Source organism: Salminus brasiliensis, chromosome 1, assembly GCF_030463535.1.
Source record: "Salminus brasiliensis chromosome 1, fSalBra1.hap2, whole genome shotgun sequence".
Lineage (NCBI taxonomy): Eukaryota > Metazoa > Chordata > Actinopteri > Characiformes > Bryconidae > Salminus > Salminus brasiliensis.
This window is the reverse complement of record NC_132878.1, coordinates 60,718,504-60,745,546: the sequence shown is the minus strand read 5'-3', so window position 1 is coordinate 60,745,546 and position 27,043 is coordinate 60,718,504. Positions and strand designations below refer to the sequence as shown.

General features: G+C 38.9%; 2 protein-coding genes across 4 annotated transcripts in view; one reads left to right on the top strand and one right to left on the bottom strand.

Annotated features, from left to right (window-relative positions):
- Nucleotides 1-514: 514 nt before the first annotated feature.
- On the top strand, nucleotides 515-25,812 carry aven (apoptosis, caspase activation inhibitor). Its single transcript, XM_072684745.1, has 6 exons — nucleotides 515-744; nucleotides 2,409-2,583; nucleotides 22,996-23,066; nucleotides 24,029-24,124; nucleotides 24,210-24,516; nucleotides 25,277-25,812. Exons 1-6 carry the CDS (start codon nucleotides 550-552, stop codon nucleotides 25,447-25,449), a joined length of 1,017 nt encoding a protein of 338 aa, XP_072540846.1. The 5' UTR covers nucleotides 515-549; the 3' UTR covers nucleotides 25,450-25,812.
- The window catches only part of ryr3 (ryanodine receptor 3), an 86,289-nt gene continuing 84,988 nt past the window's right edge, over nucleotides 25,743-27,043 (bottom strand). For all 3 annotated transcript variants that reach the window (XM_072684717.1, XM_072684733.1, XM_072684727.1), the window contains one exon: nucleotides 25,743-27,043. In XM_072684717.1, the coding sequence (XP_072540818.1) occupies nucleotides 26,948-27,043 (96 nt within the window). In that variant the 3' untranslated portion in view covers nucleotides 25,743-26,947.

Below are 27,043 nucleotides of genomic sequence, written 5' to 3'. Positions count from 1 at the left end.
GTTGTTGTTGTTCATTCTTGCATACAGCATAATATGACTCTGAAGGACGAAGGACCCCAAGTATGTTGTTTAGGGCACCCAGATGCAAGACTGCAGTCTATGTGGACTACAGACTGGAGTCTAGAAGCACTGATTCAGGTAACGTGGGATAATAATAATTGGCTCAGCAAATTTTATCTAGTATTTTTTTTTCATTTATGTTCCTTACTCCTTATCTTGCTGTTTTGTTGCTTATTATTGTTTTTTATTACCTTATGTTGTAAAGCCCTGTGAGCTGCATTCTATGCATGAAAAGTGACATATAAACAATTATTATTATTAATTATTATTAATACTATTATTATTATGCAGTTAAATTTAAGTGATTAATAATTTTGTCTTTCAGTCGTTCATAATAATTATAGATCGCGATATATGTATATTCACTTGATTTGAAGAACTACTCTTTAGGCGGAACTTTTCTTTCTACGCCGGGGAGTGTTTTTTCGTGCGGTCACAGCAGTTGTGGTGTTGCACTGTAATCGGGCCGCTTTGCAGAGCACATCAGTGATGGATGGCAGAGGCGGCAGAGCCCGCGGTGGACAGTGGAGGAGAGGCGGCGGAGGGGCGCAGGACACAGGGGCCCCAGGAGAGCGGCGAGGACGCGGGAGAGGTGGTCATTACCGGGGAAGAGGCAAAAGGGATCATTACCGTGGAAGAGGACGCGGTGGCGCTGACGGCTCTGCTAGGTTCTTTTCTAACAGGGTGAGAGAGAGGGAGAGTAATTTGGGGGAAACGGAGGAATGGCACCATTCAAAACACGTCCCATTTCCCCTTGTATTCTTTTCTTTCATTTTTTAAACTGCAGATAAAGACGGAGTTGTTTTCTTGGGAGACTTGTGTTGTTCTGCCGGTAAAAGAAGAAGTTCACACACTGACGTGTGGACGTGTGGCAGACCCCTCTCTCTCAGTCACACCGCCACAGGCTGGCAGAGCTACCCTCAGCAGTGCAGCCCAGACCTAGATCCAAGTTTAACAAGGGTCTAAGTCTGCTAGTAAAAGTGCAAAAGTACAAGTTGAGTAGTTGCTGCTTCCGAAGCTAGTTTAAAAGTGGCTCTTAGTAGCTTATAGAGCTGCATGGGGTGGGCGATTAGATCATTAGTGGCATTAGTAGTGGCAGATTTTTTTAAACACTGCTATCCAGAAGGTGTCCCATCACATAACTCCATCCAGTTAAACAGGACTACGACCACTCTTTAGAATGAAACATGCAGTGGGTCCGTGTTCTTTACGCACTGGCACAATATGCTCAGAAAAAGCACGCTGTGTGTTACAGTAATAAAGTCAATCACTCTACAATACAATATTTTCATACTGCCAACCGCTAGTGTTACGCCAGACATCTGAAGTGTATCCAGTGTCTTTCAGCACAGCAACTGAAAGTGCTGTTCTTTTCTCATTGAAGCACTTAGTCTGTAGTAAACTGATAGACTTGGTCTGGAAGCATAGCATAAAAAAAATTAAACACACAGAAATTTGTTAATGAATAAAATGTAAATATTATTAACAAAAAAAATAGACAATGTGGTGATATTTATTAATATATTTTAAATGAACTATTTTTAAACTAAAGAGTTTTGTGTATTTCTTGCTCCTGGGCTCCCCCTACTTTTGGGTAGTGTAATTCATGCTTTGAGCCACCCCTAGTCCACAGACTTTACACATTAATTTCTGGACGAGTTGAGAGAGACAGAGCCATCACTGAAAGTGAAAGATGTATGAGGACTGAGGCAGTACAGTAATATTATAGGATTTTACAGCCCTACACAATTCCCACACATGTTATCCTGCCCGATTCAACAAAGTTACACGGTGCAGTTTCTGGCGTGCTGAGCCCAGAGTAGCAACAACAGAGCCACTCCTTAGTGGAGTATCAACGTGATTTTGAGTCTGCATAACGTTGATTTAAGATGGCCATCTACTACAATACTGTACAACCCCATAGCATGAAACGCACAGCTAAGAAATGGACATCACTGTGTACTGTTTTAGGATAGATTTGTTAAAGGATTGCAAATTGTTTTTGCCTTTTTCACTTGTATTTCTTCTGCTGATGTCCACCAGATACTGGTACCTGATATTGGATCTGTGCCATCTGACACCTATGGCATAAGTAGCCAAAGTTAAATTTTATTTGCTGTCCCATTGACCTGCATTAATATGGACCAGTATGTTCATAATCAAACGACATTAACAGTGTTTTATATTTAGTGTCTATATGTTCTTCCACGTCCTTTTGAGTGTCTTATGAAAAATATAATGGGATAATTAGTTGTTACGTTAGTATGGTTATTGCTGTTGTCATGCGTGTTGTCATTTTACCCAAATAGCTAAATAGATTAATGTAAATTTTTTTCCCATTTTTGAAGGGTCAAGAGGAACAGGATGATAAAGAAAACCTTGAAGAAGAGATGCCAGACTTTTACTCCAGGAGAAAACTGGAGTCTAACTGGGACCGTTATGAGGAATCGGAGAAGGAGGAAGTCAGTGATGATATTCCAGTATCCAGAGGAACAGACTACCATGTCCTCCTCAGTTCAGCTGGTAAGATTTATTGTCTTCACTCTAAAACGAGCCTCCTGCTGCACGGCTGCATCTGAGATGAGACCAATAGACCTAATAGAGACTGCTAATACTATTGATTAAGGATTATTTTTAGACGTTCTCTAAATACAGCGCCCTGCTATCTGAGTCTGGCTTGGAGCAGTGTCCTATTGTGATCCCATTGGATTGTCAGTTGTGAGACATAATAACACCGTTGTTACAAGTTCATTGTTTTCTTTTACTCGTCCGGACATCCACACTTCATTTAAGTTGAATATGTTTGTGAAATGTAAACACTTGTAGCTTCAGAATCAATGTTTGGAGAATCAGTGTAAGACCTAAGTGTGATGCCTAGTAAGAAAAAGACTTGACTCTAGAGCCATCTAGAAAGTAACTACATAGCTGCATCATTTATATGGAGACCAGAATACAGCCGTTTTTGTCTTTCTGGGTCAGGCAGTTGTATGTATTTCTCTGGCAGTTCGCTAAACAGGAATCGGGTGTGCCAAACACACATGAAACAGATTAACATGGGAGGTTTAGGGTTTTAGCTTTGTTAGTGAGGCAGATGGGCTTGGCACTGTGGAATTAGTATGTAGGTGCGAGCGAGGAAGCCTGAAATTTTTGCAAGCAGTAGATAAGCCCGCAGTACCAATCCATTTAAAATTATGTTAATGCTGTAATATTATGGTAAAAACCTTAAATGCACCCCCACACCTTTAATGTGCTGGTCTATTATTTTAACTGGCTAATGTGATACACTTTATGTCCAAATGTTTGTGGACACCCTTTCTAACAAATGCATTCAGCTACTTTAAATTGCACCTATTGCTAATTAGGGTTGCAATGGTATGAGATTTTCATGGGATGATAATCATTTCCGAAAATATTGCAGTATTGCGGTTATCGCGGTATCACAGTATTTTCCAGGTTTTTCCACTGCTCTTAAGGGCATCGTGGATCTCTGTAAAGCTGCTTTGTGACAACATTTGCTAAAAATTCAAAGAAACCTCTAAGTTTAGACACTACTAAACACAAGTCAGTAAGGAGACCACTCTGCTATTCGCCCAAGTCCTTTTGGAAGAGGTGGCTCTTCAGTCTGCGTTTAAAGACAGCGAGCGACTCTGCTGTTCGGACACCCAGTGGAAGTTCGTTCCACCACTTTGATGCCAGGACAGAAAAAAGCCTGGACGCTTGTCTTCTGTGGATTTTGAGGGATGGCGGGTCGAGCTGAGCCGAGCCGTATTTGAAGCTCGAAGGACTAAAGACAGTTGGCTAAGCTGGATCAGGAAGTGTCTTTACACAGCTAGCTTGGCCCTAAGGCATTAACGGAATAATAATAATAATGATGATGATTATGATGATGGATAGATAGTAAATACCACAATTTACATATGCTCTTGCAGATCAGACGTTTAAAATGTTGAGTACAATTATGTAAGTATAACCTGGGCCAGGGTCTGATCAACTACTGTTGTATCCGTTGTACTGCTAAGTTAGTGGGAAATAATCAGATACTGCAGACAGAGAGGATTATTTCTGACATGATCCTCATTATAGAGATTTCTCTTTTAAGCCTTTCACACCGAGTCTGATGTTAAAGGATGAAAAATAGGCACGTCGAATTTAGAAAATGAGCGCACTTAAATTAATGGCGTCTTCCACATCAGGTCTGCAAATATCCAAAGCAGTGTGAAACAGCCTTAACACGGACACGCGCATCCAGCACAGTACATACATTCACGGACACGCGCATCCAGCACGGTACATACATTCACGGACACGCGCATCCAGCACGGTACACATATTCACGGACACGCGCACAAGATTTTCAGCACCGGCGTGCCTGTATGTTCGGATGACTCCGCACTTTTGCTGGTGCTTACCACGGGGATTAAGCACGTGGAGACAGAGATAGGTTTAATAGTCTTAACATTTCTGTAAAGGAGAACAAGTCCTCACGTCCGTTTTGCGGGTATCAGAAGCAGTCCCACACCGCTGGTTTTAGTTTAGATTTTGGGGGGATGGAGACTGTGTGCTTGAGCGTGGCGCCAATGGCCAAGGGGCGGCCGAGGCGGAGCAGAGCTGCGCATGCGCGGGTGAGATCTTCAGCTGGCAACCTTATTGATAATGGCTATTTTTGTTAATAACCTTTACCTTTATTTTCTGCATATCGGTAGCACAGAAAGAAGAGAAATGTATGTATGTAAATAAGTAAAGAAATAGTCACACATTTCTGCTGCTTATCATCTGATTATTGGAATGACTAATAAAATAACATTTTGCCTATTGATATTTTGGTCACTATTCATCCACAAGCCTGTAGCACTACTGACTTGTGCATGTGTGTGTGTGTCAAGTTAAATGCCATACTATTCGCATCAAGATATTTTCAGATACATTTTTGCAGTTGTCCATTTTTCAAGGTACACATCAGTAAAATATGCGAAATCGTTTCTGCAAATAACGTTCTAATGGTCAAAGGTGAACAGCATCCATGGCACCCATTTGAGCTCTGCTGTAGTTGAGAAGAAATGTCTGTTATTTCCTGTTCTTATGAAAAACATAACGTCCATTTCAGTCACAGGTTTGCATACGCCACTACACAAATCCAATGACAATGTATACTATACTCCTGTATCAAGCCAGTGAAAAGGAATGTCCTTCATGTTTCTAGAGGGTGAATGTATTCAGACAAACCATCTGGAGTAGCGAAGATACTCCTCTGTTGCCTGTTTTAATCACCTGGTATCCTGATTCATTAAAAAAAAAACAAAAAAAAAAAACGTTCCATTGCGTTTCTTTCTTTAGAGATTTTTGTCTTTGCCTAATTTGCCTCTCATTTCCCTATTCTGCTTCAATGACTAGCACATTGATATTCATGAGGTCTATTTGTGTCATCTATTTTTAAGGTGATGGCTTTTCTAGGCATCAGAGCATTGTGACTCTGTCACTCCCTCTTGTGGAGCTCTAGCAAGGCTTTTACCTGGCCAGCTGCCATTTGGTTTTGGCCAGGTCAGGATTTGTCCTCAAGAGTCTCTAATGCGCTCAGCTGAACAACAGTCTGAATGCAGGGAGGCCAAGTGGAAGCTAATGCTGTTCATTTGTCTCATATTTCTGCATAAAACTGCAATTCAGTGCAAATGGAAGCAGTATGTTCCTCTTCAGTGCGTATTTATGCATCTCACATGTTAATATCCAGCTTTTCCAAATTATTTTTCATAGAATCACATGCTAATAGAAGCTTCTTCCATTTGACCACATGCTGATGGAAGCTGTTATTGAGAATTTTATATTCATCATCAAAGACATGGTTGCTTTTCTGTATAATTTGTCTGTTTGTTTATCCCACACTAAGAGTTAACTCATTCCTGAAACCACTGCTCTCTTTAGTGCATTCTGCTTAATTAAATGTAGGCGTAATGTGTTACTGTTATCTATGGCAATTTGGCTAACTGTGAAGCCTGGAATTGTACATATCATGAACTCATGATGTCCATTTCCAGCAAAACTGTGTTTTTTGTGTTGTTCCGAGGCTATTATAAAGAGCGTTGATTGTAGGTTTTTATACATCACAGGATGAAGTGGTTTTAGTGCTCACATAGTTGCAAAGAGACTAACAGAAATGTAGATACGGGATGAGGATGGGGACCACATGAAATGAATACAGAAGTGATCAGTTGGAAGGGGCTTTATGATGTGCATACACCCTTGTTCAGATGACTGGTCACTTGGAAGGGGTTGTGAGTTTTGGGGTTTGGTTTAGGAGTGTAAAACAATATTGATTCTTTGCAGTATCGCAATGTTTTGAAATACTGTATAGATTCTCAAAAACAGTGTTGTTTTTTTAACAAATAGTTTACATGTAAAGGTTACTGGCAGACAGTGTATCATTTTGTGTTGTGTTTAGTGTTGCCGTGTTGTACTCTGTCTTTAGATCCCACTGTTCTGATTGGATAAAAAGTAAACTTATACTCAGATTTTATACATATGAAGTTTTTATAGTAGTCTTGCACAGTATATCACAGGTTTACAGTATTGCAATATACTAAACCACTGCATCGAGATGCATGCCGTATCGCCAGGTTTTTGCTAGCCCTAGTTTGTTTTGTTGGGCGGCATGACTGGCTTTCAAAAAAAGTATGTATTCATGGTTATCATGACGCATAATCATATTGTAATGAAATTTATTTTAACACAGAATTCTCAAATGTAATCAAATCTTTAGAAACTAAACTTTGGGAATTTGTGTATCATTAGATGCCCAGTAGTACAGTAGGTTGTGCTGCAGACAGCACAGAAGGCAATTCAAGTTGAAATGGCAATACATTCAGCCATCTATCCAAATCTCATGACGACATCTGGAATTTAATGAGTGACCTGATGAGGTCTAAATTAGTGTAATTTAGATTTCATCTGGAGATTAGACTGGAATAACATTCACTTTTTCCATTTTACTGAGACTTGATGAACTAACTCTTGTCTCGTTATTGCTCTGTATTTCTTGCTCTGTGTCTGTGTATGGAGATTGTACAGTGCAAAACTTTGTGCACCCCTAGTTAGGCTGGTAATGATTACTATTGTTACATAATAGTTATAAAATATCAGAGTGTGACCCAAACTAGCTTTTGCAGCTAAATACTGCCTTTGCTTACCAACCACATCAGCCCCGTCAGAGAGCATTTTTTTTTTTACCAAAGCTGACTACATAGTTCACAAGACACAAAGCTCTGTTTTACCAGAAAATGTGAACAAACTTGTGTGTCTTGCACACAACACGAAGAAGGTGTAGGTTACCCTCTGTTTAATTAATATTTTATTTTTTTCACAACGCTATATGTACTCTTATGTAAAATTCTTGTTGCATTTCTATAAGGTATTTATTTTAATTTAAATTATTGTTTTTTAAGCTGTGCTGCTATTTTAATGGCCAGGTGCAATTTTGTTAAATTTACTATATTTTGTATTTAAGGTATTTATTTAAAGTGTTCTTTTGTGCTGCTGATTTAAGGGGCGACGTGTGCTATTTTTGTAAAAATATTAACTTGGTGATTTTTAGTGATTAGGAATTTAAGATATTAATTTAAAATGTTTTGCACTGCTATTTTGTTACATTTACTACACTCTGTTTTTATATTTAAAGTGTTCTTTTTGTTTTGTGATTTTATTGGCGAGACGTGTTTTGTTACACTTAAGTAAAAGTTTTTTTTTCAACAACCCTTCAGCAACACTTGTTTTACAACGGACACATCACACATGCTCTGTGTGTATGGCGGCACCATTAGTGGTCTTGTGCCTTGGTCATTGTGCGAACTGCACTTTTTTCCTACACACCAAAGAGCGAACTGTTCATAGGACTGCTATAAAGTCATATCAAACCAAAAATATGGCCTTCATTGAAGTGGGGAAAGCTTTCCTGCATCCTCTCCACAGAAATCAGCATCCGATGTTTTCAAAGAAATAAGAATTAAGTCTCTCTTTATAAACATACTTGGCAAAGGTGCTGAGTACTGACTAAGTACTGACCATGCACAGAGAATAAACCTTTGCTTTGTTATTTTGAAACTGAAAAAGATGGAAATAAAAAGTAATCGTGCCTAAATGTTTCATCTTCTTTTCATCATCAATGTTTCATCATCTTTCATCTCAAAACAAAAACAGACCTAGTGTTCGTTTGTAAGCTTACTTCGGTGAGCAAAACAAAACAGAGCTTTGCTTGAACTGGTAAGTGCGGCAACGTTTCCAATGAGCTTCCAAAACAAGGCTGAAGTTGCCTTTTAATGTGAACCCTCTATTTCACCTTAAACAGTGCAGCAGTTACATTGTGCACGTTTTAACAGCAGAACGTCACTGCTGCATCATTCAAGGGGAAATGGAGAGTTTGGGGAAGAAGAAAACTTAGCTTAGTTTTGGCTCAGAGCCTCGCTGTAAACATGATGCTGCAACAACAAATAGCTCACAAAACGGCAGTCATAGTTAAGTTAGAGGATTTAAACACTTAAAATGTTGGTCTATTTTCTCAGTTTTTTTGTCCAGGCCACCACAACCACCCAGTTTGGTTGTATTTCTACAACAACCAAGATATTTTATTTCATTACATCCATGTTGGAAGATATAACAGCACTCCCATTCTCCCATTCTGAATTATGCCAAGGTGGAAACAAAACTATTGTAGAAAAACTCTGTTCCAACAGGCTATAGAAAAGCAACAAGAATTGTTTATCTGTCTGACTAGCCGGCTACAATAAAGGTAAAGAAATCACCACACTATAAACTAGTTATTACACATCAGTAGATGACAGACCTCAACAGCTTGTGACTTCAACTGACTTAAAGTGACTTAAACTGCAAGTGTTTTAAATAAACTGAGAGCTGGATGGTCAGGTAGGTCGGTCATTGCATCGGTATAAACCAACATTTAGCTTTATGGTACTCTCATTGGATTGGGGCATCTCTAGCCAATACAAATCCAATATTATTTTTCTTTAGGAACAAACTGAACTTAAAATGCACTGCCTTTTAATTAAATCACTGCTCAATCACTCCATTGCCCCACAGGACAAAACGTCACATCACAGAGATCTGTTACAGAACCCCCCCCCCCCGTATTATTAGAACTGTGTGTGAGGTATGTTGACTATCTGGCTATTCTCTCTAAAATGGGTGAATATTTCAGATGGAGCACTGGTGTTTGTTTTTTTTTGTTTTTTACTGAGAACATTCAGGCCATTTAGTAGAACATTCTTCTCTCAGACCCTATCAGCTGGACTGTCATTTAATGGTGTCCCCACAGAGTGGCACAAGGAATAAAGATTCTACAATATTGGGGCAATTGGCAGCAAAAGAAGCTGTAGAACCATGTTCAGGATTTGGGACAAAAGCCATCTGTTTCTGTCACACGCTGCATAATTCAATTCATAGGCATGTCCTTAGACTCCATAGTCCATAGTGGCCTCACTGCCCCTGGAATGCAGACTATACTGCTCTATGGTGGGCATGAGAGTGCACACAGTAACCCTGAGCACATGTGGTGGGCAGTCATTGCTGCGGTGCAGCATCAGTGGCAGCCTGTCGAGCCGTGGTATCGAACCCACAACCCTGTCCTCAACAGCCCTGTGTTCTAAACGCTAAGCCACCACTACAGATGCCGTTATTGTGCTGGGTAGAGGCTTCTGGAGAGTGGTCAAGACAGCCCACTGGCCTAAAATGCCTTTGCCCACAAATGGCTAAAGGGACTGCACTATATGATAATATTTTAGACATACTTTGGGAGCATGTATGCAGTGGGCACATGGTTATTGGCATGCTGTTTCTCCTTATCCTACAATGTCAGTGTGATCGTGTCCGTTGCACTGGCCCCAGCCATTGTATTAGAGACATATCACAGACTGCCTCTGAGGTGCTCCTCTTGGGTGAGTGGACATTTGGTATCCACTGCAAAAAAACAACTGTGGTCAGCAGGGATGATGCATAATACAAGTTATGGATTTAACTGGTTATGTGAGTAATGGATGACCACCACAGTTCCTGGTCACAGCAGTTTATAATGTTAGGTGTGTGTGTGTTCGGTTAGGAACTTGCCTATGTTGTAAAATACTTCAGTAACTACTCAAAGATATACATAAATCATAACCAACATAATTACCATCTCTATCTTTTAGCAGCTAATCGGCTGATAGGCGCCTGCAAATAAAGGTTTCTGTACCTGAAACAGCTGAAAGGTGCGATAACGCTCACATGGGGTGCTTCATAATGTTTATGCAACGGCATGGTTTTATCTTGATAATTCTGCAGCCGATAATTGTCTGAATTTACATTATTGACCAAGCCTACTATCCAAACCTAGCTGCTGTAATTGGTGCCTTGTTGCTAGGGGTAGTGTGTGCTGGACAATGGCCTGCTTAATAGCTGAGGCAGTTTAGTGCCTTTGAACAGACCTGACACCCACACAGCTTTGAAAACAGACCGTGGCTTACTGAGAGAAGAATCTCCACCGATTATATACTGTCTCAGAATTTGCAGCCAGTATTTTCACCTGTTCTTGCTGGGTTGCTGTTGAATGACTTTATTTTGAGAAGATTTAAAGTGCTGTAGTTGAGCTTATGTAATACATTTTTGAAAAATATGTTTTAGCCTCTTTTGAAGAAATCAGAATAATAGCATTCTGTAAATTCTGTAAGCTGATACAACTGTATTTAACATTAGTGTTCAACCCTAAAAAGGTATGGTGGCTTCTTAGACACACATTACGTTTTAACTTGCTTTAAAATGCCAGGTTTTAAACTATTTATAGGATTAAATTACCATGAATTGTGTATATACAAGAAGAGACAATACGTGTTGGTAATTAAGCATGCTGTAATTAGGGTTGTGGCTAATAGTGATAACAATTAACAAGAGAAACAAACACTTTTTAGGCTGATAATTTCTGTGTTCTGGAGCAAAAGATTTACAGTTTACATTTAATCAAGCCTGTCTTTTTGTGGAAACATAATTTTGAATAAAGAGTTGTTTTCTAAATTTTCTTTTTTTTGTATGACTTTTGCATTAAAAAAAGAAAAAGAAAGTATAGAAGCTTTGGATCTTTCCCAGTTGCTTTCCTGAAGCCCTCAAGTGCCCACTCCTGATTGTCTTCTGTAAAGAAAAGTGCGATACTCACTGCCGTCACTGTCCAATCATGACCTCAATCAGCCAGCCTATCCATCTCTGTGGTGATGAGTGCACTCCAGCTTGTCTTCTTCCTCACACTCCTCAGCTGGCAAAGTCCACCAAAGCTGTCCTTTTTTCTTTTCTTTTCTTTCTTTATCCAGTTGAAGATCCTTACCACACTTCACTGCTTTAATCCTCATGGCAGAGCTGCTTTTTTAGCATGCTGAGGCAATACGTATTGTGGTGCCTGAACTTCATGGTGATGAAGAACAAAGGTGATGTTCTCTCAGCAGATGCAGATGCTCCTTGGCAGTAGAAGATGATGATGAGGTGCTCAGCTGCTGCTGCTGCTGTGCATTTGTGTGTGTGTGTGTGACTGCTCTGCTATACACAGATGTAGCTGTGACTGGCAGGGAGGAGGTCATTTCCACAGGGGCTGGGCTGTTCGTCATGATTTGGGACAGTGAACATGCAGTTACTGAACTGGGATGGAGAAAGAGGAGATAAGAAAGGGGAAGGAGACTGAGGAGGAGGAGAACTGAGAGGTTGAGAGGTGTGTATGCTAGATGGAATTGTTTTTGGGGGTTTTCAGTGCAAGCCTTTATGAATATTGGGCCAATAATTGGTATCAGTCTCTATAATTTAAATTAATTATGTTGGATCAAATTGTAATTGATTTCTGTTTGTTTTAATATAATAAATTATTCAAATCTGTTCTTACTTTTAACAGATTTCAAGACCACTGGGGCATGTCAATAACACAGGTGTCTATCTAACAGCTTATCTGTAAGAAGGGTGTCAGTGTGCTCATTTAGCAGTATTTGTGGTTTCCAATCAAACTAACCGCACCTGAACAGAACATTTATGTTTATAAATTATTAATAATATTAGAAGCAATCCCACATCTATGACAGTATTGTTTATGTGACAGTTATCAGCAGTTATTGATGGTCTGAATATACATTGTTGTCTAAGCTTATTTGATTTTCTGTATTCTGTCCTGAAACAAAATAAACACTCTATTACCCTACAGAAAAATACCAACATTATGACTTTACACCAATCAGCCATAACATTAATTACCTGCGTAATATTGTTGGTCCTCCTTGTGCTGCCAAAACAGCTCTAAACTCCACAAGATGACTGAAGGTGTCTTTTGGCTTTTTGGAACCAAGACGTTACAGCAGAATCCAGAATCCAGCATCCATGAATCCACCTGGATGTTCATGACCCTGTCTGTTCACCAGGAGCCTGCAATGAGACCTCCTGTTTTGGAGATGCTCTGACCCAGTCATCTGATCTGTTGTCTAAGCCATCACAATCTGGACTTTGTCGGAGTCGCTCAGATTCTTACGTTTGTCCATTTTTCCTACTTCTGACACATCAACTTCAATAACTGACTGTTCACTTACTACCTAATATATCCACACCTTGGTGTGTCACTGTGACCAGATTCAATCAATGTTTTTTTACTTCACATCAGTGAGGTTTTAATGTTATGGCTGATCAGTGTACATAAAAGCACCTCTTCATACTACACAGTCAATAATACAGCCATGCAACAGCTCCTACTTAACAATAGGCTGCTGCCGTTACTTTGCTTTATTTTGTGATGATCAGTTTTGTAATATTTACAGCACTGGATTTTTTTCTTTTTTTCCCTTCCATTTTCCCTTTCTGCATGTTGTGCTGGTGTTAGAAAGAAACTGGACATTATATCAGTGTCCACTCTAGTTTATATATGTATGCACAAATGAAAGGCATGAACACAAATGATAATGACAGGTCCAGACTCTGTTTTTGAACAGCTGTGCCAGGTCAAGACCTTTCAGCCCTGCCTAGATGTGGCACTCTTTCCTTTATTTAGTGTTAAGTAAGTTGACATGGTCAAAGTGAATCATGATGTGTAGGACAAGTTTACAAAATTGTATATTTATGTAATTGTTTACCTGTTTATTTATGAGAATCCAGCTTTACCATCTCAACTGTGCAAATTGGGAATTGTAGATTCGTGGGCCGTGGTCATTTTGTATAAAAATACAACCACACACAGCTTTGGTAACCAATTACATTGCTTGCATTTTTTTGATGTAGAGACCTGTCAGTGTAGGTTAGACATGCATTTTGAGATGGCAGTTAAATATGAATAGTGATGAAAGTAATAGGTTGAAAAGACTGAAAGCTGTGATCCTCTTTCTCTTTTGTATTATTTTTTTTAGACAAAAGCATAGTGCTTTTTGTGCTGATCTTCACTGCCATTATTGAACATCAAGGAAGAAATAAAGACCTTGCGTAGATCATTGAGGTGGAATATCAAGAGCTGCACACTGCCAGCTAAAGGATAGATAAACTATGTGTCCAAAATGAACAGGGTTGGCAGACGGCACACAAAGACTGGGACTGGACACTCTGTCTGTGCTTTCCTGTTTTGTCCTTGGACACACTGTAGTTGATGTTTGTACTGGTGTCAATAAGAAAGTGGCCTTCTACTGGAGATACAGTGCATAAGGGAAAAAGAATTTCGGCTCTTACAGACCACCCAAGGCTGCTCACACAGCTAGCGTCTTACATCAAGTCATAGTCAAGTTGACAGGAAATGGCTTATGTAAGGCTTTGTCATATTGGCCAGGATTTCCAGGCCTCAAAGTTTATTGATCATAATGAGGTTGTAATGGAGGATATGAGGCATATAATGTACCCAGGAGGACCAATAATGAGGACCATAGATATACGGGGACAGCTTTTGCTGGTATTTGCCGGCATCCCTTTGTCTGCAGTCACATACTATTCTCTGGATCTGTGCCGACAGACACTTGGAGCTCAGCCTCTGTATATGATGAACCTTATGTGTTTGTGTCATTCACTCAGTTTTCCTTATGTGCCATGGCTGACCTTGTTTCACTGTTGCACTGGGTTCGAGCCAGCTGAGCCTCCACATGTCCTGCAGTGAGGAAAAGGTAGTATGATTGATTGCCAGTGACAGTGCTCTTCCCCTCCTCTTGCTCAGCTCTTCAGCCTTCATGCTGCGGTCCGTGGCCCTGATTCTGTCTGCTCCACCAGCTGGGCCTTCCATCACATAACCTCAGCGTGCTTTAAAGTGGCTGCAGCTCAGCAAGCTCAACCCAACCACAGTTTATTGGATTAGACAAAATAAGCATTTCCCTGCATCTCCTGTCCTGTTCTTACTGAAGCATCTTTTAATACGCTATGATATCAGTCAGAATTATTGAAGAGGCATTTGTTAGTCTACTGAAGGTGAATATTGTTTTAATAGGGGTTTTGTTTTTGGTATTGAGTTGAGTTGTAGTCTGATCTGATATTTGCTATTTTGTAGATAATACATACACACAGTGCACACTTGAGGAATAGTATCAATAAAACAGATCAAGTTTAATTGAAATATTCTATGCTGGTAATTATTTTAAAACACTACAGTAAAATCACTTCATATTTGACATAGTAGAGGTGGTGCATGAACAGTGTATTTTAACACAATAACACACAACCTTGTTCTATTATTTTTATACAAAAGTTCAGAAAATAAAGTATCAAAAATAAATTGAGCCGTGAACATAGCATTTTATGTTAGCGCTTCCTTACACCAAGTTATAGTTCCTTAACAAGCAGCCAATCGCTACGCCGTAGCAACAAACTCCACTCTCTTTAAAAAAAACAAACAAAAAAAAACTCTGATTTTGTTATTATGTATTCTTAATTCATAATTTAATTAACTTAATAAATTTTTACATTACTTGGTTCCATATATGGCTCGTAGCAGCGCTCAGCGGAGTGACAGTGTTGGGGGGGGGGAGAAAGCATGCTGGTATAGTGAAATGTCAGCACGGTTCAAACGCTTCTAACTGTTGTTTAAAATTCAGTCATTTTACATGTCATCTTTAAAGAATTTGCAAAAAAGTGATCAATTTAAAATATTCCTTGATCCGGTCCAATTCTGATCTTTTGGGTCAGACTGGTGCATAAAGTTATTATTAGTGAAATGCAAGCTGTATCCATAGTGATGGTTGCTAAGTTCATCAGCTCTCTGCATACATAAACCATAACGACCAGTAACAACCAACAGTGTGTTAATTGGTTAGACTTATTAATACATATAGGTGCATATGTAAATCATATGGATCATATGCATAACGTGATGATCTGACATTATCTGAAAACATGTGTGTGTGTGTGTGTGTGTTTTTTCTCTTCCTTAACAGAGAAAATAATTGGACTATATCTGCGTGTTTGTCTGCCCACACAGTAGCAGAATGTCATTTCTCTGATGATAGGTATGAGTTGTAACTGCAGCGTTAATGGGCCATTATGCCTTCCTCTGTACTTAAGCCCTGTCTAGTGGAACAGTCATTTTAAGGGCAGTTTATTTACCCAACTGCATGTTGTCAGTTCCACTTGTTAGTTTTTATCTTGCAGACTTCAGGCACATTATCAGCTCTGTGAGAGCAGCAATTATGCTTCGAGTGTGTTGCACTGCACACACTCCGTTGTGTTCCTATTATATACTGAAGGAAGAAGACACTTCTTGTAGCTTGTCCTTACACTTTAAGCTTTATCCTTTTTAAAGTTGGCCATAAGCACAAGAAAAAGAATGGGTTCCTATCTTCTGAGTCTCTGTGTTGGATAGCTGTCCTGATACTCTTATGTTCCTGCTCCTTGCCTGGTGTATTAACCTGTGCCTCACCTTCCCCTTAATCCATTTAAGATAGATTAAGACTTGATTTGCTCCTGGAAAATACATGAGTGTCAGTCAGAGTACACTCACTTGTCATATCTATTACGCACGCTTGTTCAGCAGAAAGGAAATGGAGGTTGGCCAGGGTTGAAGTGTTGCATGAGGTTGAAATGCACGTTTATATCAGATATTTAAGTGCAACGATGCAAAGAGTTTGTTGATAATTTAATCAGTACGAAGATACAAATAAATGAAGATTCAATATATTGTTGCTGATGCACACTGTTGTAACTCATTTCTTCCATTTTTCACTTTTAGTGACATGATGTGAATCTGATAGATGTTGTTTACATTGTATTAAAATTTCATGATGAATAGGCCAATGGAAATGTGCCAAAATGACTTGGAATAAAATAAAAATGATATTGACATCCAGTGATTTTGGAGATATGAGGTTTTTGCATTACAGCAATGATAGAACACATTTCTACCTAAATAACCCAACAAAAATAATTCACATGATCACATGCAACATACACTATTGAGAATGGTCAAGAATACACAGCTAGCTAGTTTAGCCACTTCTTGGAACACATGTCTGCTGTGGTGTGATTGATTATTGGGTTTCCAGGTAATAATATAGGGGAGTGGTACCTCATTGGTCTCCAATTCATGATCAGCAGATGACTGATGTTATCAGTGGCCTATCATGTGAACACAACACTGGTGGATCAGTTCCAAAACATCTGCATTATCTCAATCTCGCACATCCCAGTTTGAAAAATTGGGATGCAGGAATTGCAATCATGTCCACATGGGCCAGAATCTTTAGGGTTTCCAATGTCTTGTGGAATACATACCATAACGAATTATAGCTGTTTTGAGCGCAAAGGGAGACCTCACAGTTGTTCTTGTCTATGTTCTACACCATCCTCCCATTGTACCAGATCCAGCACTGTGAAGTGTGTTTTCTGATGATATATTGGGGTGAAAGGTGAGTTGGAGAAGGCTGATTGTTTTCAGAACACTGGAGTTCTTATTATCAGTCATGAATGACCAGTTGAAGAGCCTTAATTAAAGTGGTAAATGGGGACAGCAGGGTAGTCAATCGAGATGTTCAGTAACCCTTTTCTAGGGCAGCAGCATTATAGTGGTGTATTTGAGGCGTGCTGATGGAGATAAGTTTGGACATGTTGATGTTTAAATTGACTGACAGATCATGCTGTGCAGATACTGTAAAAAAAAACAAAAAAAACACCTGGGTTCGGATCAGCTTTGGAGAGTTGTTAGATAGAGAAAACAGCTTATCGCTGCGGCAGGAAAATGTAAATCAGATTTTTAAAAATTATATATTATATATAATATTAAACCTCTCAAAATATGTGGTTTTGCTTTTTGGAATGGAATTACAGTTATTTAGTTTTGTTACATATTCATTATGGCCAAAACTAGGCAAAAATGGAAAGGATTTTTTTTTGACCGGTATTATACGTAATAATAATGATATTTATTTTCCTCTTCTTGTAGTATTTTAAAGAATCTGCACATTGTTGCTTGTTTGCTTATTTCATTAAGCAACAGGAGAGAAACATGCTTTTGTTATTGCTGGTGTTCCTGGGTTAACATACTGAAGTGCAGCTCCTTTTAGGCGTAGCTCATTCTGAGTGATCTTATCAAATAGACAAAGTGACATGGTGAGGTGTGTTGTAGATGCCAAGCTCTGTATGTTGACTGTGCAATTGAGCCCGTCAGTCAAAGCCACACCCATGTAGTATAATGTCATCGCTGTTGTTTATTCTCCCCCTGATTCTTCTGATTGATCTCTGTTTGTTCATGGTTGTCTGTCTCCTCCATTACGTTGGTTTTGCCTTTTGTGTGGAGATGTTTCAGATGAGAGCAGTAAACCTATGAGTTCTGGCTGAACAAGAGGTAAAAGACTTGAATTTGTACTGCAGACTCTTCACGATTAATCAGCGCTTTCAGATGTTTAGGGCAGGAAAAATACAGACACTTGTTATTTATTCTGAAAAGTATGTTACTGTTTATATAAGTTTATATATTAAACAATAAGTGAATTCTTTATTGTCTGGATATATGATTTTAAGTCCTATTAAGGAGTATTCTGCATCAGAGACCTTGACCTACGTGAATTAAGAACAGGCAGCAGCATTAAAAACAATTATTACCACTGCTAACTGAAATTGCCCATTAATAATAGTATGCTCTTATTGAAAGTGACTTAAATTTGAGTCAAATCACACAGATGGGTGAATGTAGTATAAGGAGTCTTGCTCAAGGAATTTATTGGGGGTAGTGTTGTGTGCTTGCCTTGCCTGGGAATCTAAGCTCTATTCTGCCACAAGGAGGGCAGTGTTGTTACCCACTACACTCACCAACCGCTACAGTGCAGTGAGGGTAAACGTATTACATTATGTAGCAGGTGTTTTTTTTTATCGCCCCCCCCCTTTCTTTGGAAGAACACTTAATCTTTATTACTGATAGGGCTGGGCGATATGGATAAAAAAAATAAAATATCTCAATCTATTTTAGCTGAATGGTGATATACGATACAATGTATTTTATAATGTGAAAACAATATGTTTGAAAATCATGAACATCCATCATTATGAACACCCTGTCATCATCCATGCAAATTTATCAATATATCGCCCAGCCCTAATGACTGGTAATGCACATTTCTTGTAGGAACATCCTTATACAGAGGCAGGACATTTATATAATAATGAGGTAATAGGGTTAGTAGTACAAACCAGCAAGCAAACAAACTAAAGGCTACAAAAAGAAGAAAGAAAAAAGGTAGTGTAGGTATATCGAACAATGTTTTTACCCTTAAAGAACACGTTAAGCTATGGCTATTTAAGACACCTGCCTAACGTATTTGTGTGTGTGTGTGTGTGTGTGTGTGTGTGTGTGTGTGTGTGTGTGTGTGTGTGCATGTTAATAAGTGACTAGAAACATTCGGGTAGAGGCACCAGATATGTGGGATAGGTATACATGTATAACATCTCTGTTAGTGTTGTGTTTCTAGAAGGTTGTCAAGTGCTGACCCTGTTTTTTCATATTCCTAATATTTGTTTTTAATAGATGCTGAACTTTTTTTTTTTGCCTTGCTGTGTTTTCCATTAGTATGTTTTCTTATTGATTGATGGTAGTACTTTTCCTGGATTTCCAGTTTGTCCAAATAGTTTTCTTGGCGATGGTTAACGCCACCAAAAGTGCTCTACTTTCTTTCTTCTGCCGATCAGACAGAGTGATGGGAATAGGGAGGCGGTTGTTTTAACAATGGAGTTAATTGATCTATTTTCCAGAGTGGCTAAATGTAACATTGAGAGCGCCCCACTGTGTCAATTTTTTACTGCTATAGCAGGTTAAGGAGTTGAACCAAGCCTTCCATATGTGGGGATGTGTTCTTATCCACAGTGTGATTTATTATGAAATACTAAGGGTAATAATACGACATTTGTCCGCCTCTGCTGCAGTAACAGCCTCTGCTCTTCTGGGAAGGCTTTACACCTTGGAGGAGTACTGTGAGGATTGAAGAGAGCTTCAGCTTTAGAGAGGTCCGGTACTGATGTTGACCATGTAGGACATTTTCATTAGAAAGTCTTCATTAAAAAAAAAAATAATATTAATAAAAACAAAATCTTGCTTGTTTGTTGAATATAAAATCACCTTATTTAGCAGACCAGAGTGATCTTGGCTAATTTGAAGTAAGTAATTTGACAATATATAATATATATTGGCCTAAAAAGTTGTTTGTGTGCTCTGTATGAAGTTTGTTTCTCTTCTGTATACTGGATTTTTAACGCAGCGATTAATCTTCTAATTCTGTTTTTAGTTATATCGGTAAATCACCTGTACCACTGCTCCTTTTCTAGTCATATTTATTTAGAGAATGTCAGAATGATTTCAATTCAGTTTGCTCTGAGGAAAGCACGTTCACTGTCAAATCCTCAAATTTCTTTGGATGTTTGGAATAAATAACTGTCGTGTGTTGTCATGCATGGTTGGGTCAAGATTGGCTTATTTCTTTATTTTGTTTTTTTTAATTGCAATTAGCACTGAGTGATTTATTTTGACGGCTCAGTCTGTTCCAGAGTTGCTTAGTGTTAATTGCTTTGGGCCTGACTTGTGTTTAAGAGCCGTGACAAAAAGCAAATTAACTAGCTGTTTCCTTCAACAGCCTCTAGCCTCTCAGAATAGGGCTCTGTTTAATGACTGTGAGGGTAGCTTGGGGAAATGGACAGCACTCTGTTTAATGGTCTTGGAAATCTGTGGCCTTCATCATTCCATGGGTCGCCAGTATTTTTATATGTGCCAGCGTCTCCTTTGGCCCAAAAACGATACTAAACAAACTCTGAAGAGAGTTACTTGGGCTGCTTATACCTAAGCTTAACAACAGTGATAAATATCAGAGTGAAACATGTTGATTTCAATGTGTGTTTGAGGCATTTTCAATAAATTGCCAAATGACTGATGTTTTATTGCACAGTGTGGACGTTTACAAAGTTCACAATGATCTAGTGAGCTGACAAGTATGTAAAGAACTAATCCTGCTTAGTTGTTAACTATTACTATAATAGCATAATTATTGCTATTATGTGTTATTATTTATAAACAATTAAATACAAGTAAACAGAATTCACAGAAAAATGCTTATGAAATAGAGCAGAGATGAATAAAATAGAAAAGAATTACAAATGAGAATAAAAAGGCAATAAAAGGAATGAAATAAGATTTTGCAATTTTTCATTAAACTTATGAACTACAATTTGATCGTGTTGATTAGCTGAGCCTCATAGAAGATGGTACATTGGGCTTCAGTAAAAACTTTTGGAAAGCTAAAATTAACCACACACTCTTATTGACAACCTTGCCCATGTTGATCATTTTGAATTTTGTTCTGTTACTATTTTTTATTTTTTTATTTCTGTTAGTACTTTCCTTGCTGTGTATTTATTTACTGTCACATTAAAAACATACTACCGCATGTGTAGTCATGTGCCCTTTCTAGTCTGCAGCAGCTGAGCCAGCTGTCAACTTGAGCAGTTTATATAAGCATTATTAATTGTGATATTGATTTGAGGTCACATCACCCAGCGCTAATATTAAGGTATATTAGTATATTACTGACTAATGCCAGTCTGCATAGAGACACATCTGCTACTTTACTCCTGCACTGCTGCACCCCAACAGCCCCCCAGCAGCACCATGCAGAGTGCGCATGAAGTCACCACTACTGTTGTTTCTTTTGGTTCTTTTGGACGCAAAGGTCCTTTAATCATTTTTACATTCTTCACTGATCTCTAATACCATTATGATTCTTTATGAGTCCAAAAGTGGTTCCTCTATGGCATCGCTCAAAGAACGTTTTGAGGCAGCTTCAATGTTTAGAGTGGGCTGCACACAGTTGTCGTGGATGCTCTATTAAGTCATTTTTTTCTGGCAGTGAAATATGAGATGAAAGTTCGCAGCAGGCTTGAAAGATGTTGGCCCTGTTGGGGCAGTTTCCGTGGCTTTGTCATCGCAATGAATCATTTTAAGAAGCATCTGAATGTCATCTACGGTCTCCTGTTGTCACTCACTGGGTGGCTGGACAGTGGTTTCCATTGCTAATATTGGCATTTATTCATCTTTAGAAGTCCCAGTTAGTGTGGGGGATAACAAAAGCATGGTGTCATTTAAGATTATTTATAGCTCATAGATCATTTAAAACAGAAGTGCAGATTTCTCAACCCCACACTGCAGCTCAAACTACATTTGAGTTCATAAGTAGATGGTTTACTTAGACTTAAGTAAATTTAAATAAGACATGCAGTCTTCTATAGAAAGAGCGTTAAGCTTAAATGGAAATAGCAATGTAGATAGTTACTTAGGTATGTATTATCCAAGTAATAGAACAAAATTCAAATAATTACAGTACACTTCTAAAGGTTAAACACTCCAGTATTTTTACATGTCTTCAGAAAAAGCCACTCATAAATGATATGTAAATGAGCTGTTGCATATTAATGACTAGTGATCTGTGTACAAAAAGGTACAAAAAGGACATGCTGCATCATAGAAAAGCAAAAATCCTTGAATTAGAGCTACAGATAATACTGGAGTTCAGAGCCAGTTTCCACATATTGAAAAAGCATATTCTTCTCAATCAGCTAAGAGTGAATGAGCATAATGACTTACATTTTGTCCACGTGTAGAAGCATTGTGTAAAATACACATCAGCATCTTTCTGGAAGTGTACCCTTGAACTGTTTCAGGTGCTATTTTGTTGTGTGTCTGTGTTCAGTTCTGAATCGCTAACTGCAAAAACTGTAACACATCCTCTTAATGTCACTGGAAATGTGGTGCTGGGTTTTATGAATCTTTGGGTTTTGGCTGCCATGCAGAACACGCCTATTACTAAATTAACAGACAGTTCAATAAGCTGCCATGGCTGCCTGATATTTCCCCAACAACGAATTGGTTTGTGGTGTTCGCTGTGGCTGTGGAACAACATCCAGCTAAAACCTGGTCTACCAAAGGCCTTCTCAGAAGAAACATTAGGAAGACAAAAGCGTTTGTGTCCACTTGACCCCCTGCTCCCCCACTGTGCATCTATCAGCTACATAACCAACTGCAGTTGGCAAGTTTGGTTTAGCTGAAAGCCTGCTTTTGAGGCTGGGGAGACAAGTGTGGTCTGCGATCTGTCCTCGTCTTCTCTTACACAGCTGCGTGTGACACACCAGCTGTGTCTTTTCTCCTGCTGTCGCCTCGTGCTGCTGCCTTGCAGAATTGAAATGGCTTTGCATTGCAAAAGAAGAAGCTGCAGCAGCCAGAGTGACTGTAGTGCTGTTCTAATAGATACTCATTTTAGATGGGTGTAATACCCATAGGTTGTAAACCCGTACACAATGTAAAATGTCAGTATTAAAAATCGTTAAGAGTACCACAGTAGGACATGTTTTGTGTCTAAATGATTTATTATTTATTAAGTAATATTAATATATACATGAATGTAATATTAATTATGTCTTATTGCTTTAAAGGTCGTTTTCCGTTTCTGTTTTTAGGGGACTCCTTCACACAGTTCAGGTTCTCTGAGGAAAAGGACTGGGAGATGGATTCACTAGTAGTTAATCAGGTACACACACACACACACTCGCACAAACCACTTAAACTAGCTTTGGCTAAAGTTCAGTAGAATCCAGAATCATTGGAACCCATGAAAAATCTGAGCAAATAAAGGCTGTTGAAAATGTATGGAATCCGCCTGCTTCAGCAGTGAAAATCCATTCATTGTCTTATTACTCTAAAGGATGCTTAATTTAAGCTAATTAATTATAATACTTTTATGCTCACATACATAAACTGTGATAATACCACACTTTACATACTCACCTCATAGGCATTAAATATCATAGCAATATTAATCTTTCAGTGATTTCTTTTAACAGCTTTACAATAGAAAAAATGGAATTTGGAGCGGAAGTCTTAATTCCTCACACAGAGTCAAATATATTCATACACTCTCTTAGATTATAGTTTCAGTGGTGCTGAAAGTTCCAAAATGTGGAGTGGAATGGCCTCCCTAAAGTTCTGATCTCAGCCCTATTGAAAATATGTGGACTGTGTTTAAAAGTTGGGCCTGTGGAAACCATCACATTTATTTATACTCTTCCAATTCTCCCAAGAAAAGGTCAAATATCCCACCACAATTCTGACAGAAGCTTGTTGATGGCTACCAAAAAGGTCTGGTCAAGGTGCCACTTGTAAGTGGTGTGTGTCCAAATATATTCAGGCATCCTTTAGACTGTGAAGGCTACTGTTAGGTGCAGCCAGTGTTTGAATTGTGCATTTCAACATACAACGCTTTTAAAATCGGAGTGAAAATTGGAGTGATGTTTGTGATCCAGAGTTAATCATCCAATATCAGTACTGAACCCCACTTATGCCCCTGCTGTTAAATGCAGTCAAATCCTCACAGCAGCGTTCCAACATCTAGTGGACTGGATTCTTAGACAAGCGGAGGCTGTAAGTGGAAGGACAGACTTTGTTAGTGCAATATAATTACAGAGATGTTGTACTTGCATTTTCCTTCTTCAGGTGCCTGCTATGTTTGTGAATTTGGAAGCTTTAGCCCAGTCTCTCCAAGAGCTCCCATTGCACAAGAGACTCAATCTAGAGGCTGATCTTGTTCAGGTAACAATAATGCAACAGATTCTTTGTGGAGTTGTTTGTGTATCTGTAACGCAGACTGTTAGTGTGGACTGCTTTTGTATTTCAGGTAACAGCCCCGACAGAAATACCCTCAGTGGGCACAATACACAAATTAGATGCCAACGGTAAAGGTGGATTTAAGCCTTCTGCCCCACCACATGTGGGTCGAGAGCCAGCTTTGGGAGGTTCCTGCTCTGTTAAGCCTATTCCAGGAACCAACTTGTCCTCCCAGGCCCCCACTGCTGTCATAAGTCATGAGGATGAGGCTGATGAGGAGCTGGACCATCTCCTAGGTCTACAGAAACCTGTCACAGAACTTTCCTTATCAGAGACCAGGTTTTCAGCAGAAGAAGCATCAGCTAGTCCAGAGAAAGGTGAGCATTAAACGCATGTTATTGTGATTGTATGAAAATTATCAGTACTTGATAGCAGTGTTAAATGTACCAGTACTGATGCATTGTTTCTTCCAACTTCTCAAACTTCAAACAACAGATTAACAAAATATTATAATACATTCACTGATTAGCCGTAGCATTAGTATGACAGGTAAAGTGAAAATCACTGATTATCTTAATCTGCAGTGGCATCTGTCAAAGGGTTGGCAGCAAATGAGCAGTCAGTTCTTTAAGCTGATCTGTTTAAAAAACAGGAGAAATGGGCAATCATAAGAATCTGAGCCACTTTGACAAGAGCCAAATTGTGATGGCTAAACGCCTGAGTCAGAGCCTCTCCAAAACAGTCGGGCAGGACTTGTGGGGTTGTTTGGTATGCAGTGCTTAGTACCTACCAAAAGTGCTCAAAGAAAGTGCCACCTGTGAAACAGCAAACAGGGCACTTAAGGCTACTTGATGTGATCCATGGAGGCCCCACCTCACAACTACAGGTCTTAAAGGATCTGCTGCTAATGTCTTGGTGCCACAGGACACTTTCGGAGGTCTTGTGGAGTTCGTGCCTCAAATGGTCAGATCCGTTGTTGCGGCACAAGGGGCACCTACTAAACATTAGGCAGGTATTGTTCAGGCTCTGGCTGATTGTGGGATAGTGTGTTATATTTTTGCTACATTGCCCACCTAGAAGGCAGAAAATGAAATGTTTATCATGGTTTTCTCTTTTTGTGCTGATTTTGATTATCAGCATCAGGTGTTGAAGAAAGAGACAAAGTGGTGGTTGACGTCGATCAGATAAAGACAGAAGAAGCTGAGAGGATGCAGCAGCCAGCAAAAGAGATGAAACCTCAAAGTGACTCAGTAAAGAAGGAGATCACTGAGGAGGATCTAGAAGACTGGCTAGACAGCATGATCTCCTGAACAAAAGAACCAGAGCTTGAGGTAGTGCTGAAATGGGAATTGCGTCCTGGACAGTAGCACTACACTAATAGCTTAAAAAACATGCCAATTCCTGCTGATGACAGCTCATCTCTGAGCTGGCTGCAGCATTCAGATTTCTGGATGAGCAACGTTCAGCTGGCTGTTAGTATCAGGTCATTAATGTCTAAAGCTTAATACCAACAGGAGGCAGGTGTCCCTGGAAAATACTAGTACAGTTGTATAGTTTTTTTTTTCAAGGATTACCATGCTGAAATAAAGTGAATGAGGTGGGATTAATTGCATTGCTTGCTTTATTGTTCTTTTTTTCCCTTTTCCCCAAATAAAATACAATTCAATTCACAAGTGGCCATACATGAGTGATCTACAAGTTTCTCATTTTCATTCAGTACATTTGTTACTGCAATGTCCTTAGCATTGGATTCTCCTATTGAATTCCTAGAATGCTGTGGGAGATGTTCAGCCAAGCATGTTTCTGCTATTAAAATGAAACCAAACGTAACAGCAGATGTGTTCTGTCCTTAAAACAACTTAAAACAACTGATTCCACAAAACTATCCTAGGTATGACTGCCTGCCATTCTAAACTAAAATACAGGCCTTCTGCACATTTGAGGAGGGACACCGTGATTTGCATAGGTTTCATCTTAAGGCACTTTCTCAAGGATCTAGATTCTATTCTGCATTCAGTGTTCCTCATCCTGCAGTTTGGTTAGCCATCTTAAAAGGCATTGTACATTCTACACCATGTTTTTTATTTTTTTTATTTTTTTGTCATAAGACAAGTATATGTCTTTAGTTCTGCACTCAGTTCAGTGAATACCAAGAAAGTAATCTTTTGTGCATATTTGTCAAGACATTCACTAATAGCTCATGTTGAAGGAATACTTAACTCAAAAATACTAACCTTGCTTGTACTGAATGAGTACCAGTAGATTCCTGTTAGCATTATGTAAATGATGACACTAACTGGTCCAGACAAGCTTTCACACCTTTGATAGCCATGCTCATTCATTGTCAGCGTTTTTGGATGAAGTGTTCCTGTAATGTCTGTTCACACATATTTTTGTGCAGCGTGTGAGTTTCAGAAGATGAAAAAGGAAGCGAAACATCAAAAAATCCACTGATCTTCAAAATCATCATACATGACGTTTTGGCAGGTTGGACTTTGCGTGTGTCTGTGTGTTTCCACTGTTTTGTGTTGACATTTTTATTATTCAGTTATTTATATATATATATATATATATATATATATATATATATATATATATATATATATATATATATATATTTATATATTTTTTTGCCTTGATGTTTTTAATTTATCCAAAACAAAGTTCTTAGTCTCAAGTCTTGTAGTCGTGCTTTTGAATCATTAGAGGAATTGTAAGCAGCATGTCTTTTAGAGCTAGTTTAAGGTTCTTGTTCAGGTTGGAGTTATCTCTCGTTCGTGTTTGGGCTGAGGGCTCTAATTGTTCCCTTTAGCCCAGCTGGTCCTCGTATTGCTTGCGGAAGCAGTCTCCAGCAGGGAAGAAGTCCCAGCATCTCTCCTGATACATCTTCCAAACATAAGACTC